Here is an 18,175-nt window from a genome sequence, read left to right on the forward strand (position 1 = left end):
AGCTGGGCCTTAAGAACTGAAACATTTGCATGTTGTCTCTACCATTGTGTGCAGTGAACACCATTCTCTGTATATGCTGGGGTCTTCTAAGTGCGCACGATCTTCGGAGGTGGCCAGCCCCAAGTCTAGAGGTGCATGGTGTTGCCACAGGGCCTCTCCCTATCTGACATGGAAGGAGGCTCTGCCCAAGCCGCCATGTACCGTGAATCACAAAACTTCAGAACCTCTGTCCGAGCTGTCATTGTCACAAAAGGACTCCACGCATAACCTACGGGGATTTTTTTATTGTTTCAGACCCAGTCATGCATACTAAAGTTACATGTTTTCACCACTTTGACTTAGAAAATGCACTAGAAAAATAAACTTTTTGGTCAGAACAAACACTGAAGTAGATGAATCCACCACCACATGTCCATACACTCAAAGCTAAACTGAATTTCAGTTTGAAGCGAGGAATGTGACCAGCGGCTGAAACGGTGCCCCAGTCTGGTCAGAAGATTAGCCCACCTTCCGGCCCTGTCGGAGTGGTGTCGGAGAGAGGTTGTGGGTATTCCACTGCCATGAGCTGTAAGCGAATCCACAAGAATCCCCTATGGCAGCTGAGTTTCTGCCCAGCTAAACATGCTGGCCAGGGAGACCAAAGGAAAAGCAGCCGTCAAACGGTAAATTCATCACTAGCATCTCCATCCGTGAGCCACACTGGGCCTTCCTGTGGAACAAGATCTGTTAAGGAGGAATGTTGGATCTGATGACGCCTGTTACTTGGCCTGTCAAGCAAACCATTGCTGAGTCGGGAGAATAGGAAGGAATTTACTTTGGATTTATGGATTTATGAAATTAACAGATCCCCATACTGAGAGGCATCACCAGAACTGACAACTTTCCCAAACAGCTGAGAGGTTTCTGTTTGGTGTCTCCACATATCTCATGCCACAGAACAGCCACACTTACGCCATGACCTTGGTTAACACTTCACTTCCTAAATGGAAGAGGGGGGCTTCAAGAGAAAACCTTAAAAGCTGAACACTTTAAAATGAAGTATTCTAATAATGCCACAACAGTACTACAGCTTTTGCCTCCCCAAATGAAAAAGTAATCTCATGACTGACCTTGAGAATCCCGTGGCATTTAAAGAAACTGCCCACCCAGGGAGAATTCAGAAAGGCTCAGTATCTTACAGGAGTTCAGGGACAATACCTCTTGCTGTCCTCTCTCTCTGGCAGAAATGTAGTATCTTAACAAGCCGAAGTGTTTGTAAACCTCTAAGGACATGTGGCTCCTTGTAAAAGCAAGATGAAATCTGGGGACGCTAGAGCCACTTCTGCCAAAAGCAAATAAACTCCAGAGAAGCCAGAGGTGTGCACAGTTGTTTCTGTAGCTTTCTTCCAGCCTCCCCCTGTGAAGGCAGAATAGGATTCCAGGAAGAGACACAATTTTCCAGATTCTGTATAAGAAGAGGAAGAAGACCCCCATCTTACCTAAGTTTACAGAGTCATTTGGCATTGACAGCTTCAGATGTCGATTCATTCAGACCTACATTTCCTATAAAGTAACCCAGATTGGCAGGGGAGGAGGGGGGAGGCAGGAAAGGCCTCCAAAAGGCAGAGTACAATGTCCCTGTAGCAGTAAAGCCAATTGATGCCGAAAACAGAGGGTTCAGAGCTGAGTGTAGATCCTTTTTATCATGTGATTCAGGGGTGTTCAGTGGCTCATCCAAGGCCACGGTAACATAAAGCCATTACTCGGGTCTCCTGATACACCATTCCTTTCCCTTTTCTATACCACAGTGCCCTGAATTTAGGGAAAAGTTACTTTTCAGGTGTTGGTGAAATGGGCCAGAATTTTTCCCTGAAGGAAGACACTCCCAGGTCTCCGGATGCTCCCTCATTTGGCCCATCAGTGTACCCCCACTACCGAGTCAGGCTCACTGGGTGCTCCCTTGGTTGTTCCCTCACCCTGCTAGGGAAACTTTACACAAATGCCTGGCGAAGCCACACAGAAACTGCCTTGATTTTCACCCAAGCAGTCCCAGTTTCACAGCTTGGTTCAAACCTCCTGAGGTGTCAAAGCTGTTTGATCTCTCTTTGAAGCTGCAGAAGACAGACAGATCTTAGCTCTGACTCCTTTCAGAAGCTGAATGCAACAGCTCCTTGGTCCAACTGGAGAGGCCTCGGAAAGGGGCAGCATCCCGGTCTCTGACATACTTGTCCAGGTGAGCTTAAATACATATAAACTTCTGTAGTCAAATAGACACAGGCAAAACCGGCCAGGAATGCAATGTAGAGTTTAAACTTTGGAAACCTGGTGGGGCCAAATGGTTCATTTGTCCTTCATTGTAGCTTGCTGTTGGTTTTGTTTTTTAAACTCTTTCCTCTTTGAGATGTGAGAAAGCCTCTAACCAATTCCCACCTCCAAGCAGTTGGGTTCTGAACCATCTACTTTAGTCATCCTACTTGTGCTATTTTGATCTTTTCAGCAATGCTGGTCACACTGTCATCAGCAGACGGAACCGGAGGCTGCCAGGGGTATGCACTTGGGTATTTCCAGCTCTGCTAGGTCCCACGAGGATTCAGGGTTAGTATCTATGGTGAAAGGATCTTTCTCTGGAATTGGCACTAATGAGGTGAATAATTTCCACCACCAACTTCTCCAGACATTTTAAACAGTACTATACCGATGAAGAACTTATTAACAATAGACTGGCCTTTGCATTTCAGAGTACCGTTCTCTACCTAACTGAGCTGTCCCCCTTGCCTGGTGGTCTAATAAATGCATGGAGAAGGTACTTATACAACACATAGTACTCGTCACTTTTTAACACCATGACTTTCAAGGAATGAATACAAAAGAAAATAGGTCAAAAGCCACCAAATGAACCACTGAATTTGATGCGTGGGCTAAGGCTAAATTTTTGACAGCAAAGGTCTAAAGTGCTGAAACGCAGAACTAACATTCAGTCTCGCTGGATAAGGTCTGTCCACCCACACCAGAGGCAGAGACTCAAGACGGTCTGCGAGGGTGGGGGCCCCAGAAGTGATCCAGCAATAACCTGCCCTTGCAATAATTTCCAGAGACCAAAATTTAAGAATCCCACTCAAGTCATTTAACCATTCCCCGCTGCCAGGTTTACAAGGTACCACTCCCTGAGGGGGAGCCTCAGGGATAGAAGGAATTCATACAAACCCTGGTCATCTCACCTGCCCTTTTCAAGTTTAATCCTTCCTGCAAGAAGGAAGTTCGTTATTGCCAGGTCCCAAGAATATACATACTAGTTTCCTTAAAGGCAGGGCCAGATGGTGACATACGCCTCTTGGAGAGGCCCAGATGTACCACAAAACAAGATCCAACCACTTGCATCTAGAGGCAAGAAAACCAATTTTTCTAGGCAGAAAGCCAACATCTAACATTCAGTAACTAAACCAAATCCCGAACGTCATGCCAAAGCCCTAGGCATCATTTCATCCAGCCTCATTTTACAGATGAGAAAGGTGAGGCCCACAGAGGCCCAGGTCTTGTCTACAGTCACACATCTGGGGCTGGAGCCCTGGTCTCTTAATTCTTGGGCCAGAATTCTTTTAGCTACTCAGGTCTCACATCCAGCGTTTCAGGTTGAGTAAAATCATATACCTCTAGGATCCTGTATGATTCTATTGAGAACCAGGGCTAAGGCTTTATGGGTTTGGGAAAACTTCAGTTTCTATTGCAAGAGTCAACCAGTGAATCCCAGAGGTGCTTTGAAGTCTCGCTCCCAAATCTGATCATGAAGTGCTGCTTATGTCCTGATGCTCCCACGATTGAGTTAAGGTGCTTTCCAAACCCAGTGATGGCAGCTGGGGTCTGGACCTCAAACTAGAAATTTCACGATGAGCAACAGAGGTCTTTAGTTAGGGTTCATGCGAAAGACAAATTCCCAGAGTCTCACCTGGTAGGCTCGGCCAAGTTATTTCACAGGCGTGTCGCCACTGGCCAGTCAGGTTGTTTTCTCCTGAATGTGGGACCAAAGTGACTTTGGTCCTGGTTTTTCTTGTTCAGACATCTGTAAGAACCAGATACAGCTTCCAGATTAATGGTTGCAAACCGAGATTCCAAACATTTGGGAATCACTGAGGACATTTTCCGTGTCTTCCGTGGATTAATTCGAGTAACCGAGGGCTTACCCCGTGGCTCACCCTCAGAGCCCCACAGGATGCAATTCAATGACGAGGAGCAAGACTGACTCCGTGGCACCTCAAATTCTCCTTGTGCCTCCCCAAAGCAAAAGGAAAGGATTTAAAGATGGTGGCACTCACAGAGGACTGGCTAATAGCAGGAGTATAGCTGTGACTTCACGGCCCGCAGGGAATCATCACACTGCGCGTCTGAGCTCAGCCCCTCGGGCGGCAGGGCCTGGCCCAGGATGCTGTCACAGATGGGAACAGGTTGGCAGAACTCTCTCACAAAGTCCTCCTCCGAGGCCAGCAGCACCGCATTCCAGGCGGTGGTGTCCAGCTCTCCAGCCGTGCCCCCATACTCCTTGGGGAGAATGCTTCTTGGAAGGTTTGTGTGGAGAGAGTTCAGGTCAGACCCGTGGAGGAAAAACTAAAGGGGGGATGAGATGGAAACACACGTGTCCTCAGGTTAATCAGGATCGGTGGCCTGCAGGATAGGTAGGCGCTCAAACATCTGTTGACCTTATAAAGGAACAGTTGACGGCAACTCCGCCCTTCCAGTTCCTCAAAAAGCCCGAGGACCCTTAATTCCCTTCCTTATAACCCACGCACTGTTGGCTGGCCCTTCAAAGTATATCCGGGATTCGACCCCTTTGGAACCATGCCGCTAGGGCTTCTCCCCTGGGTTCCCACGATAGCTTCTGACCTGGTCTTCCTACTCACAGCCTGTCCTACAATCTCAGCTCTTCTCGGTGCTGGACGGTGCCGCTCCTCTTTGTACAACCTGCCAACGCTCCCACCTCACGCCCACAGGGCCTGGCATAGTGTTGCCCTTGCTGCTCCTCTGTCTCCCTCCTCCCTCCGCGGATGTGCTCCCACCTCAGGGCAGTGCCACTGCTGATTCTCTTATCTTTATGCTCACTCTCTCAGGTCTTTGCTCAAGGCCAGCTTCTCAGCGATGCCACCTCTAACCACCCTGTTGAAGGCTACAACCCCTTGCCCCCGTTCTGTACTATCCCGTTTCTCTGCTGAATTTTTCTCCATAGCACTTACCACATTTTAATACTAGGTAATACACATCCGCTGTCCGTGTCTCTCTCTAGAATGCAAGCTTCCCAGGGGGCAGAGATTTTGGTCTATATTGCTCATCTAGAACATACTTGTACATAGTAGTTAAGTGATACATATTTTTGAATGAGTGAATGAGCATATGAAGGATGAAATGAACAGGATAATGGACCACAGATACGGTCATTTCATAGATATAAAAGGCCTCTTCCAAAGGCTGCTTTGGCAGCCTGGGGTGCCTGGGTGGCTCAGTTAGTTAAGCATCTGACTTTGGCTCAGGTCATGATTTCACGGTTCGTGAGTTCGAGCCCCGTGTCGGGCTCTGTGCTGACAGATTGGAGCCCACTTTGGATTCTGTGTCTCCCTCCCTCTCTGCCCCTCTCCCGCTCGTGCTCTGTGTCTCAAAAATGAATACACATTTAAAAAATTTTTTTAAATAGAATTAAAAAAAAAAAAAAAGGTTCCAAACAGTATCTCCAGGTACTAGGCAGGGATGCTACTAAATTAGCAATTCTCAAGCCAAACTGTGCATCAGAATTACCTTAAGTAGAGTTTAAAAACACAGACTCTTGGGCTTCACCCCTAAACTGGAGTTAAAATCTTCAGGAAAAAGGTCCCGGAATCTGGATTTTATTATTACTATTATTAAAAATTTTACTTTAAGTAATCTCTACACTCGACATGGGGCTGGAACTCCTAACCCCAAGATTCAAGAGTTGCATGTTCTACTGACTGAGCCAGCGAGGTGCCCCCTTGTCTGGATTTTAAATTCCTTCCCCTGCAACCCTGAGATTCTATCTCTATGTGTTTCCTCTTTGAAAAAGAGTACATAGGGCGCCTGGGTGGCTCAGTTGGTTAGGCGTCCAACTTCGGCTCAGGTCATGATCTCACAGCTCATGATTTCGAGCCCCGTGTCGGCCTCTGTGCTGATAGCTCGGAGCCTGGAGCCTGCTTCAGATTCTGTGTCTCCTCCTCTCTCTGCCCCTCCCCCACTTGTGCTGTGTCTCTGTCTCTCAAAAATGAGTAAATGTAAAAAAAAAAGAATTTTTTTTAAATAAAAAAAAGAAAAAGAGTACAAAATTCAAGACCATCTTTGGAGGGACCATAATATTCGTAGGCCTGGGGAAGAAGGAGAAAAATACGAACCACATTTAATTGCAGTCCTCAGAGAGGCTGAGGGAGAAGACGTGGCTCTTCTAGGTCAGCACCATCTATCCTTTGTTAAATAACAGGTAAGCTACAACTCACAAATCTCATAAACCTTGAATTATTCCACAAACTTGATATAGCAAGACAAAAAATCAGGTAAATGGGAGGCCTTAAAAATAGCGTTTTTAAAGCCCAAGGAGCTGTAGTAAGAAATCGCCGTAACTTTTCAACTATCTGCCTGAGACTACGCTTTTCCATGCCCTCTTGCACACAAAATACAATGTTGGTTCGCAGTGCCCAGGCCAGGATATTAAAGAGTCTAAATGACTACAGAGCAGAGAAGCTCTTACGATACCAATCCCACTTTGCTCTCTCCACTGCCAAATATTCTGATTAATTTTATCTTCTCACAGAAAGGACTGTTCATTTAGTTTATCTGTAACTCTGTACTTTCCAAATTAATCACTCCAGGGCAAAAATAATAAACTAAAAGAAGTTTATCAATGTCACCAATAAAGGAGCAAAAACAAAAAAAAAATCAAAGTATCAAGTTAACAGAATCATCACTTACTCTGTTTGCTATTTTCTCCTTCAGAAATGGTTTTATGATGGCAAAAATGCCTTTAAATATTCGAGGTTCATTCACTACATGGACTGCTTTTATCCGAATGGGGAAGCCATCCTGTGAGGGAAGGGAAGGAGGTGTTAGAACAGGTCGGGTGCCTGCAGACTGTTTCCACAGCCTGCCTTTCTCATTTAAGTCTTCTTCATTAGGCCCCCAAATTGGTTTGGTGTGATTCTCAGGGCCTCATCAAAGATGGCCCACGTGGGGGCTAACCAGGAAGATAAGCCTCAGAGAAAGAGTCTCTCTTGGGACCTAGACTTAGGCAAATAAGTGCAGGGCTGCTCCTCTTGTAGGGGTGGAGGGGGGGCGAGAGGGGCCATAAAAAGGCCAGAGCCTGTGGATCAATGTAGCAAACATCAGACCTTCAGGATCAGTGTCGCCCAAAGAGTATTTCTCAGGACAGTACTAGGTGTGATTGGAAAAAAGGTTCCACAGTAGGCAGGTTTGAGAATAGCAGATCACAGAGTCACACAGTTTCCTTAAATGTGACACTGTTCGCGTGCAAATGTTTACAGTCACATTCACAAGAAAGGGACATGCTACACCACACCTCCCAAACTTATTTAACCCTGGGACTTTTTTTCCCCCAGATTACCTTCCAAGACTAGAAAATATGATCCAAACTCATTATGCTGATACTTGAATCTACACAGTAGATCAAAAGAAGAGTGGGAGCTCAGGAAAGCCAGAGTATTAGCTCGTTGCCAGAATTCACATTTCTGATAACGACCGAATGTAACACTGATGTCGAAATAATCAGCCTGGTAACAGTAGGGGCTTACACACATTGTGGGATTCAGAGAGGAAACTGTTGTATGTCTGGTGCCCCACAGCTCACGAGAGACTGCACCCACAAGCTAGTCGGGGGAATGAGGAGCCAAAACTGTTACAGCTGGGAGACTCAGGCCAGGCTAGGCCTGTGAAGGCTTGGGGTCGCCATCCATCTAAAAGGAAAAGTAATTCGTGCTCGCTTAGGCAGCACGTATGCTAAAAAGGAACACAAATTCTTGCCTTGTCTATCTCAGAGGACTCCCTGTAGGACTGAATGAGATAATGACTATAAAAGCACATTGCAAACCGTTGAACACTGTGCACATATGGGAGGAACTTTCCGGTTCCCGGCACTTGTGTCCTGAAATACAGAACACGCAAAATGTGAAAGCATCTGTCCAAAACAGTCCAACAGGCTCCCCAGCCCTAGGTCCCAGAGGGCAGGACAGGCAGTCAGACGGAAACACAGATTCTCAGTTTCATTTGTTCAAAGTGCTCCTCTGTCTTCTGGAGCAAAGAACCCCCCAAAAAATGTGCAGAAAGCATTTCTCTGGTTGTTTGGGCTCTTGCCCTAAAGCTGATCTTGCCCAGACTGAAGGCACCTCAGAAACTACTGGAGAACCTGACGAGAGTGTGTGGTAAGTAGGGCACCTACATTTCTTCCCATAATGCTTTTGCATCTTTCAGGTCATTGGAGAAGTGGGGTTTGTGTAGCACGTGGGCTCTGTGGTAAATGGACAGGCCCTGGGGAAAGCCAAAACCATCATGGAGCAGGCACACAACAGACAAGGGCCATACCTGAAGGATGCCAATCACCTTTTTGGCTATAAAAGGGCCAAAGTGAGATGCTTTTGATAAGCTCACTCCTTTGTAGTCTGCAAGAATTACAATTCCATTCACCTGGGTTTCTTCAGACTGAATGAGTTTTTCTAATGTCAAGTATATGGCTCGGATGTTTTCGGTAATTGGATAGTTGCTCGGTATCCATCTGTCTGAGGTCATAAGAAACAGACAGAATGTTACAGAGATGAATACAAACAGGTAACCCACAGGCTAAGATTGATCTCCTTGCTAGAACTCTTGTTTAAAGATGGAAAGAAAGATATTCTACTGGCCTGACTGTTTAGGTTAGTAAATGGGACGCCTTAAGCAACAGCTGATGTTCTTAATTCCAAATACAGCAGCACATTGTGAAGTGGAAATGCCATTGGGTGCTGCGGTTAAAAGCATCAGCTCTGAAGTCAGACACACCCAGGGGTTTGCAACTAACTAGCTGTGTGACCCTGGGTGAGTTACTTCCTCATTCTGAGCCCACATCTCCTCAGCAGAATGGGATAATAACACTAACCTTAATGGACATCTGTGCCTCTGCCAACAGATGTGTCCCCAGATTTTTATACCACCACCCTGAGCTACCTCTTTCCATGCTAGCCGGGCAGTTTGGGTAAAACTGACCTGACTCCTGACTGCAGAGGTGGGCTTGGTCAATGCGGGTCTCACCTCCTCCTAGCCACAGCATGTGATCCAAGCCAGATCAAACAGAGCCAAAGGGACTCAATTCTGGGACCTCGGCCCTTTGGAAAGAAAAGATCTCTCTTCCCTCCGGTAGTGGTGAGGCCAGGAGCCAGAGACTCAGGGGCCCCACGAGGCAAGAGCTGGCCTGACACTGAAGCCTGTACCAAGGGAGGCAGAGATAGAGACAGCTTTCCAGTGCTGTGGTTTGAGCAAAGTCCCCTTTCTGGATGCTTCTTTAATATTCCCTATATATTTAAGGAGTCCTTCCTTTCTCTGGGAAGAAGATGAAAATGACAACTTTTGACTATTAACCCTATTCTCAAGAAAATCCCACCGAGACCGGTGTGTCCTTTTCTTAGGAAGATAAAACTCCACGTGACTGTCACCACCAAGGGGATATGAAATATGCACAACATTCGTACGGAAAAAGTCTTTGTCCAAAAACTGTGCCAGCTTGCTGTTGAATGTTGCTGCCAATTAGAGCTGCTTCTACATAACTGGATGTCATCCTTTTCAGTCACATATGTCCCAAAAGAGCTTATAAAAAGGCAAAGCTAATAGCCAGTTGACAACAAAACCTCCTGTGTATGCCTCTTCCTAAAAAGTTGCATCGGTGGGAAGGGTCTAGCTCTGCTCTAGACACATCGGGAAAATCCACCTCGCAAGCAAAGGGTTGAAACCACGCAAGCAAAGAGGTGAAATCAGTGTGCTAATCTGTTTTGTAATATCCTTATGAGTTGAGTACAGAGGAGTAGCAGAAAAAAAAAAAAAATTCAAAAAAAAAAACCACAGCTGACTGGTTCCTAGGGCTCCCGGTGCCCTAAAATCTCCACTGCATTGCTTATTTTAAAATAAAATAAAAAATAAGGTAAACAATCCCAGTTTTGGCAAGTGTCTAAAATAGATAAATCAGTTAACACTGTGCCTGGGACACACTAAGGGCTCAAGAGGATGGTTTAATCTCCAAAGAGGGTTTGGTAAATAACCAAAGCACCTGGTGACATGGAACTTCAAGGCAGAGGAAGGCACAGGGAGGTCTCTATTCCCCTTCAGGCGTCCCTTTAAGAGGAGTGTTACGAGATGTCCTGATTAATACCACGAAGTGCTAAGATGGAAAACTGAATCTAAAGTCCATGGATGTCTTAACAAAGTAGAGGAAAGGAGGGGGCGGGAGGAGGCACAGGGTGGACAGACTGGACTGCCCACCCCCACTGATGTCTACCTCACCTACTCACAAAGGAGGGATGGGGCGGGGGGCTCCTGGCAGCCCTGCTTTGTACCCTGTGACCGGGGCAGTCTTCTCAGCCCACCAGACTGCCATCGCTAGAAACCGGGACTGTGCGTGGAGCGATACCAGATCTCACCATGTGCACAGAGGAAGCAAAAGCCACTCTACAGAATGAAGGGGGAAGAAGATATGCACAGGACAGCAGGAACGTGTGGCCCAGAGAGATGCACAGACTGACAGACACAGGCAGGACAGGGAGAATGGCTGGCTTAGTTCACAATGGGGGAATGAACTGGATCCTGGTTCTGGGGTGCCGGGCCCAGTGAGAGCTACACCTTCAGCTCGCTGGTTCCTCGGGATGCTCATGTCTTTCTAGACTAACTCCTCCCCCCCCTTTTTTTTTTCCTAAGCCAGTTTGAGTAGTTCTTTGTCATTTGTAATCAGAAGAGCTTTGGCTGTAACAGGGAGAAAACAAACAGGAAAATATAAGGGAGAGAGGGCGCCAGACACACATCGCAAACGGCCGGGATGCGCGTGCCCGAAGAGTCTAGGGCGATACCTGGGCGGATGCAGAGGATATGGCAGCCGCGGGGGTCGGTGTGGGGCAGCACGGTGAGGAAGCCGGAAGCGAGGACATCCTTTACGGCCGAGGGCTTCAGGTTATTGAAGACTTCGGGCCAGCTTCGCCGGCAGCTGTGGTAGTTGACCAGGAGCTGCAGGGCCCGGTCGTAATCAAACTTGCGGGCTCGGAGGAAGCGCAGCAGGAAGGCGTCGTCCAGGGACGTGCTCAGGTTCGGACACTCCTTCCGCACCATGTCACGGAGGGCCTGCACGTCTCGAAGTCTCCATTCTGGCTTCTCCTGCAGCTCTTCTCTGGCTTTGGTGACCAGTTCTTCTGTCAGTGAGCACACATAGCCCGGGGCCTCGGGAGGTGGCGGCGGCAGCTCATTCTCCGAGAGTGAGGCCGCAGAGGGGCTGGTCCTGGGAGAGTCGCTTTCTTCGGACATTAGCTACCAGGATCCCTGCCAAGACACCAACCCCAAAGCCAAGTCAACAGAGCCCGGCCCTGCTCGTTTCAGGGCAGCACAATGTGTGTGTGGGGGGGGGGGGGGGGGGGGGGGGGGGGAACAGGCACACTTTTGTCAGAGCAGTGGTTCTCAACTGGGGCAACGAACTGATCTGAACCACGTGCCTAGGTCCAACCCCAGACTGAACGAAGCCCACATTTCCACAGAGGCCCCCGGGCAGCTACAGCAGGGCATGGACACTCCTCACCAAACACCGTGGCCTTGCTGACAGATGTAGGGACGGTTGCTCAGTATACTCGTAATTAAGGAAATGTGAATCAAAAGTCTGAAACTGGTGAAAATACTTGATATTTTTGCTGATATGCTTGCTGTTGGTCAGAGAATAAACTGGCATAGCCTCTTCGGAGGGCAGCTTGTCGATACGGACCACAATTTAAAACCACACACCTGTTGCCCAGCATCCGGTTTCTAGGACATACACTTGCATGTGTGTGCAAAACAGACACCCAAGGATGATCACTTCAAGTGCTAATTATAATGGGAAAAGATAGGAAACACTGTAACTGCATACCAGTTGGAGACTGGTTAAATAATATTATAAGAATGGGATACTATTCACTCATAAAAGGAATTAAGCAGGCCTTTATAAATGACACACTACAGAAAAGAAAGCAAGAGGCAGAATAATGTGTATAATCTCATTTATATTTTAAAAATGTATTCATATATACTTGTGAATGCACCTAAAATTTCTGGAAGGAAATACAAGAAAACTGTTATCAATGGTTCTGTCTAGGGTGCAGTACTGGACAGCTGGACATTTAAAGAGGAGAGAGACTTATTACTGTACCATTTGACTTTTCTACCATATACACATAGGACTTATCCTGATGGCCGTGAAACCATGCTGATGGACTCTCCCGCTGGGATGGAGCATAACTGATGAATGACCCCAGCTGCCAGCCCTCTGGATGCACCATCCAGGTAGATGCCACACTTTCCACAGACTGTCCCCAGCCAGTGACTGAGTGAAACGCGGGCTTCCTCTAACAGGCAACTTTGCCTTGAAGACTCCTGATCAGCCTGGCCGAAACTTCCGTGGGACCTCAGTCCATGACCTCCTACCCAAACCTCCCTCTCAGGGGTAGATTCGGATCATTGTTTGAAGGCTCTCCCTGACTTCTCCAGTTCCCCTCCCTTTTATGCTTCACAGGCACTGCCTCAAATTCATTTCTTGCCTGTCTCACCTCATCCTGGTGTCTGCTTCTTGGAAGATCTGAACTAATACATTTATTGAATAAAAAACAAAAACAAAACAGCTGTTTTTAGATATTCCAGGAATAAGGTGGTAGCAGCTGCCCAGTTCCAAAGCCCAAGCTCTTGTCCACAGACTGCCACCGATCCCTGACTCCCAAGCTCAACCAGGAAAGCAAGGACCATCTCAGGGGTCTCTTCATGTGGGTGGTGACCAGGTAACTCCCCCTAAATGTTAGGTCTGCCCGCTCTGTCCCTTGCATTCTAACCTCCAGCCCCACCCAGCTGCTTTCACTCCCTTCCAAAGCTGGGTTTTCTTGTCTTGTTCACATCCTGTTTTCTGTGATCAGCATGCTCTTCCTCCAGTTCTTCACCTAATACTCATTCATCCTTAAGTCCCACTTAAATGCCACTTCATTCACTCAACAAATATTGAGTACTTCCTATGTACCAGGCTCTCCTCTGGGCACTGGAGATACACTAGTGAACAAGCCAAAAAAAAAAAAAAAAAAAAAAAAGTGCCTTTGTTGAACTTAGATTCTAGCGGGAGAGGCAGACTATAAGTGAAATAAACTGTGTAATCTACCAGACAAAAGTGTTATGATGAGAAGTAAAGCAGGGAAGGGGCTTGGAGGTACCTAGGAATTGGGGCTGCAATTTTAAATAGGATGGTCAGAGAAGTCCTCACCTAAATGACATTTGAGCAAAACGAAGCAGATGAGGGAACAAGCCACGTAGGTATCTGGAGAATAAGGGCAAAGCCACAGGGAGGAACACATCTGGCTTTTGCGAAGAACAGACAGGAGGCCAGTCTGGCTAGAGCCAAACGAGCCAGGTGGAGAATATTAGCAGATGAATTTATAGAGGTACTAAGGGCCCCATAGGTACAGGGCTTTGAGGGCCAGTAAGAACTTTGACTGTTACTGAGTTTGGTGGAGGCTATCTGAGTGGAGTGACGTGATCTGATTTATATTTTAAAGGATCACCCGGCTGTCTCCCAAATGGATTGTAAGGGGATAAGGACAGAAGCAAAGAAAGAGACCATTCAGAGGCCACAGAAGTAACCCAGGGAAGAGACGATGGTGCTTGAAGCAGGAAGACTTCTTCAACTTCAGGCCAGGGTAGGAGCCTCCCCACCAGCTCCTTAGCATAGCATTCTCCCTCTGTTGTAACCGTGGGCAATTTGTGGGCAGCATCCATTATCTGTCTTGTTCATCACCCTAAACCCAGCACCTAACAAAGTGTCAGACACATAATCTGCGCTCCATAAATATTTGCTGAATGAGTGGAATCGGCTTGGCGGAGGAATGCTAAATGAGGAATGAAACAACATTCCTGGTTCACAAGACCCACCCTGGGCTGTTTCCATGGAGTCACCAACAGATGCCTGTAATCTCAATCGAGTGCTTACCTGGGAGACAGACTGTAGTGTCCATAGGCTATAGGCCTAGCCTGGCACATGACGGTGCTCTGTAAATATTAGCGGACGATATGAGGTCAAGTGATGTGCTGGAGGGTACACACCTAGTGAGGCAGAGCAGGGATGCGTCTAGCCCCACGCTGGCTCTACCTCCCCCTGGAGCTTCCTGTTTAATCTCCAGGGCCTCGGTAGTGTCAAGCTCAGAGGAAGACTCAGTCAGTCTCCAGAATGAACTGATGGATGGGCGTATGGATGGGTGCAAACACCGTTTGTTACGGTGAAGACTGGAATCTTCCTCACCTGGAACCCATCGCCTTCCTACCCACCCCACCAAGAAGAGGCCAGGAAGCCATCGTTTCTGGAGCCCCAGAGACCCCACGTCCCATCGACAACCTTCTGAGGCCCCCCACTTCCGGCTGTCACCCCTTCCCCAAGTGTCCCATTTCCTGGGGTCTCTCTCCTCGGGTCCTTCACTTCCGGTTTTCCCTCCCTCTCAGGGGTCCCTCTCCCCGACCCCAATGACACACGGGCGGTCTCGCGGGCACTCACCGGCCCGGCTACGGGGCGGAGCGCGGGTCAATCGGCGGCGGGAGCCTCGTCCGGCAGCGCACACAGAACCGACCCGCACTCCCTTCCCGGCCGGCCCGGCCCCTCGCGCCGGAAGTGACGTACGCGGGGCGTGGGAAGGCGAGGCGCCGCCCGTGAGTGCGCATGTGCATCGTCTCGCCGCAGTGCCGGCCCTCTGTCCCCACCTAGCGGCCAAGTCTGTGCTCTGGAGGACTCAGGCCTGCGGAGAGGCTAGTTGGCAGGGTCAGGGAGCCTGAGCCGCTTTGGGTGTACAGACGGGGTCAGGGAGGCCCAAAGAAAGAAGGAAGGAAGCTGCCATTTCTGAAAACATACCTCCATGTAGCTGGTGTTTTACACCCATTGTCTTATTATCCTATTTATGGAATCCCCGTATTTCATGGAGGGGGAATTGGCAATTGGTGAAGTAAAGGGCTTCCAACCCAGACCTCTTAGACTAGCATGCCAGGATTCTTGCTTCAGGACTGGCTGCTGCAAAGGGGGAGATGCCAGCCTAGAGGACATCGGTCTGGAGTTGAGTTACCTCAGGCCTCAGCTTCCTCATCTGTAACATGATTCTTGCTTTGAAATCCCTTTTGAGTATTGTTTCCTGCTTTGGGACTCATAAAGCCCTTCAGAAAGTGGTAGCTTGAAAAAGGCTTTGCTGCCCCATCCCCCTTCATTAAAACCTCCAGCACCATCACCCCCCCCCCCCCCCCCCCCCCCCCCCCCCCCCCCCCCCCCCCCCCCCCCCCCCCCCCGCAACCACCACCACCACCATATATTTTATGCAACTGCAGCTTTGAAACAAAGATCCTGGGTGACTCTTTCAAGCGGGAAAAGACACAAAACCATTACTAGAGAGAAATTCTGTGGCCTGGGAGAGCTGAGAGCCCAAATGTGTATACAAGAGATGATCTTATACAATCTCTTCCTTCCTCCAACCCAGGGGCAAGAGGAGCTCTAGGGAGATAGGAACTGATCCACGAGGGCCACAAAAGCATGGCAGTTTCTGCCAGATCCCAGATTCTTAGGGAAAGTGGGGGAGCCTGGGAATCATAACTTTTGACTCTTGCTCTGGCTCCACCACTTCTAGGATAAAATACAAAACTTTCAGTTAAATTTGAATTTCCAATAAGCAACAATTTCTTTTTAAGTGTAAGTATGTCTTGTACAACATTTGGGATATACTTAGATGAAAAAATTTATTACCTATCAGAACTTCAAATTTAACTGGACACCCTGATTTTTTTGTGTTTGGTTTACTTTTCTCCATCCATCTATGTATTGGTTTCCTGTTGCTGTTACAACAAATTGCTACAAATATAGTGGCTTGAAACGACACAAATTTATTCGATTACAGTTCTGCAGGTCGGAAGTCTAAAATCAAGGTGGAGACAGGGATGCATTCTCTCTGGGGACTTTAGCAGGGAATCCATTTCTTTGCCTCTTTAGCTTCTAGAGGCTACTTGCATTCCATAGCTCATAGCTCATTCGTGAAATCACTTCAACTCCTTACTTTTTGTTGGCACATCTCTACTGACTCTGATCCTCATGCACCCCTCTTTGAAATTTTTAAAAATATTTCTCGGGGCGCCTGGGTGGCGCAGTCGGTTAAGCGTCCGACTTCAGCCAGGTCACGATCTCGCGGTCCGTGAGTTCGAGCCCCGCGTCGGGCTCTGGGCTAATGGCTCGGAGCCTGGAGCCTGTTTCCAATTCTGTGTCTCCCTCTCTCTCTGCCCCTCCCCCGTTCATGCTCTGTCTCTCTCTGTCCCAAAAATAAATAAACGTTGAAAAAAAAATTAAAAAAAAATATTTCTCGTGGTAAGAACACTTAACATGAGATCTATACTTTTAACAATTTTTAAAGTGTACAATACATTATTGTTGAGTACAATGTGTCCTGCCTCCCTCTTATAAAGACTCCTGTGATTACATGGGGCCCACCCAGATAATCTAGGATTATCTCCCATCTCAAGATCATTAACTTAATCACATCTTCAATGTTCTTTTTGTCACATAGGTAAGATATTAACAGGTTCCAGAGAATAGGACAATAATATCTTTGGGGTGCCATTATCCAGCCTACCACCATCTGGCAACCCTGTTCCCATCTATGTGACTGTAGCCAAGTCACTCAAATTTCCAAAGCCTATGGTTCCTCATGAGCAAAAAGTGTATTAAATAAGATCATAAGAGGAAACACCTTGGCCCTTGCCAGGCATACAGTGTTTTTACAAATGACAGCTCTGGTGGCAAAGGGGGAGGGATGATCCTATCCAAACCATGCTGTCATAGGGGTGGTGGCTCAGTGGGTTAAGCATTGGACTCTTGATCTTGGCTCAGGTCATGATCTCACAGTTCGTGAGTTCGAGCCCCACAACAAGCTCTGTGCTGACAGCACGGAGCCTGCTTGAGATTGTGTCTCTCCCTCTTTGCCCCTCCCCCACTCGGTCTGTTTCTCTCTCTCTCTCTCTCTCTCTCTCTTTCTCTCTCTCTCTCTCTCCAATAAATACACTCAAACCATGCTGTCCTAGTCATTGGGATAAACCCCTTCACTCAGATCCCAGACCCATTGGTGGTACCATCCAGGTTGCAATCCCAGATACTGCCAGCAGGAGGAGAAGAATATTGTTCTAGAACCTGGTCTCAAGGGCAGGGGAAGGGTGGGACAAGATTCAGAGATGCCCCGGAAGTCCCTGCCCCATCCTTCAATTGAGGGCCATTACTTTTGGTTCCTCTTGGTGTTACATATCATGGAACCAAGTTATCTCAGGACTAGAAGAGTCTCAGATACTCAACAAAAAGAGAGTTTTCATATTTTGAGGGATTATATACACCAGGCACTCTACCAAATAGTTTGCTTGTATGATTTCAATTATGCCTTACTACAACCCTGTGAACAGCAAGCTAGGATTTTCCTCTGTCCAGATGAGGAAACATCTTTCCATTTCCCCTCTACAGAAAGGGAAAGTCACTTGTCTAGGGGCTCAAGATAGTCAATGAAAGAGCTGGTTTGGGGCCCAAGTCTGTATGACAGCACAGCCCCCAATTTTACTTTGCCTAAGAGGTTACTTTGCCTGTTTGTTCTTACAGGCTGGGAAGCAGACTCAGAGAAGAAGAAATTGCCCATGTTTATATGATGAATCCATGGTTGAGCTGAGATTTGAACTTCTGTCTTTGACTTTTCTGCACTGGACACTCAGAAGTAACACACACTGAACAACCCTCCAAAAGATCCATTTGCTCATGGGTAAAATGGGGGGCAGGTGGTTCCCATTGTCCAGAGGGTCCTTAGAAGGATTCAGTAGAATGGCATGTGCAGAGTTCTGGTACATTGGATCATGACACGTCTGTTAACTTGTGATGACCACCCCACTCGAGAGCAGAAAGATCACCAGAGGG

At 47.6% G+C, this 18,175-nt stretch overlaps 1 protein-coding gene across 9 annotated transcripts in view; it reads right to left on the reverse strand.

The window, feature by feature from the left end:
* Positions 1-269: 269 nt before the first annotated feature.
* TTPAL (alpha tocopherol transfer protein like) overlaps positions 270-18,175 on the reverse strand; it is a 35,581-nt gene continuing 17,675 nt past the window's right edge. The window contains exons 1-7 of one of the 9 annotated variants that reach the window (XM_043602307.1): positions 14,756-14,872; positions 14,198-14,256; positions 11,064-11,526; positions 8,560-8,753; positions 6,937-7,047; positions 4,290-4,578; positions 270-4,036 (exon numbers count right to left, since the gene is read on the reverse strand). In XM_043602307.1, coding sequence (XP_043458242.1) covers positions 4,300-4,578; positions 6,937-7,047; positions 8,560-8,753; positions 11,064-11,511 — 1,032 coding nt within the window. In that variant the 5' untranslated portion in view covers positions 11,512-11,526; positions 14,198-14,256; positions 14,756-14,872 and the 3' untranslated portion in view covers positions 270-4,036; positions 4,290-4,299. Of the gene's footprint in view, positions 4,579-6,936; positions 7,048-8,559; positions 8,754-11,063; positions 11,527-14,197; positions 14,311-14,755; positions 14,875-18,175 lie in introns of those variants that run through there. The other 8 variants (XM_043602308.1, XM_043602309.1, XM_043602311.1 and 5 more) reach the window with 8 other exon arrangements.

This window comes from Prionailurus bengalensis, chromosome A3, assembly GCF_016509475.1.
Source record: "Prionailurus bengalensis isolate Pbe53 chromosome A3, Fcat_Pben_1.1_paternal_pri, whole genome shotgun sequence".
Taxonomy (NCBI): domain Eukaryota; kingdom Metazoa; phylum Chordata; class Mammalia; order Carnivora; family Felidae; genus Prionailurus; species Prionailurus bengalensis.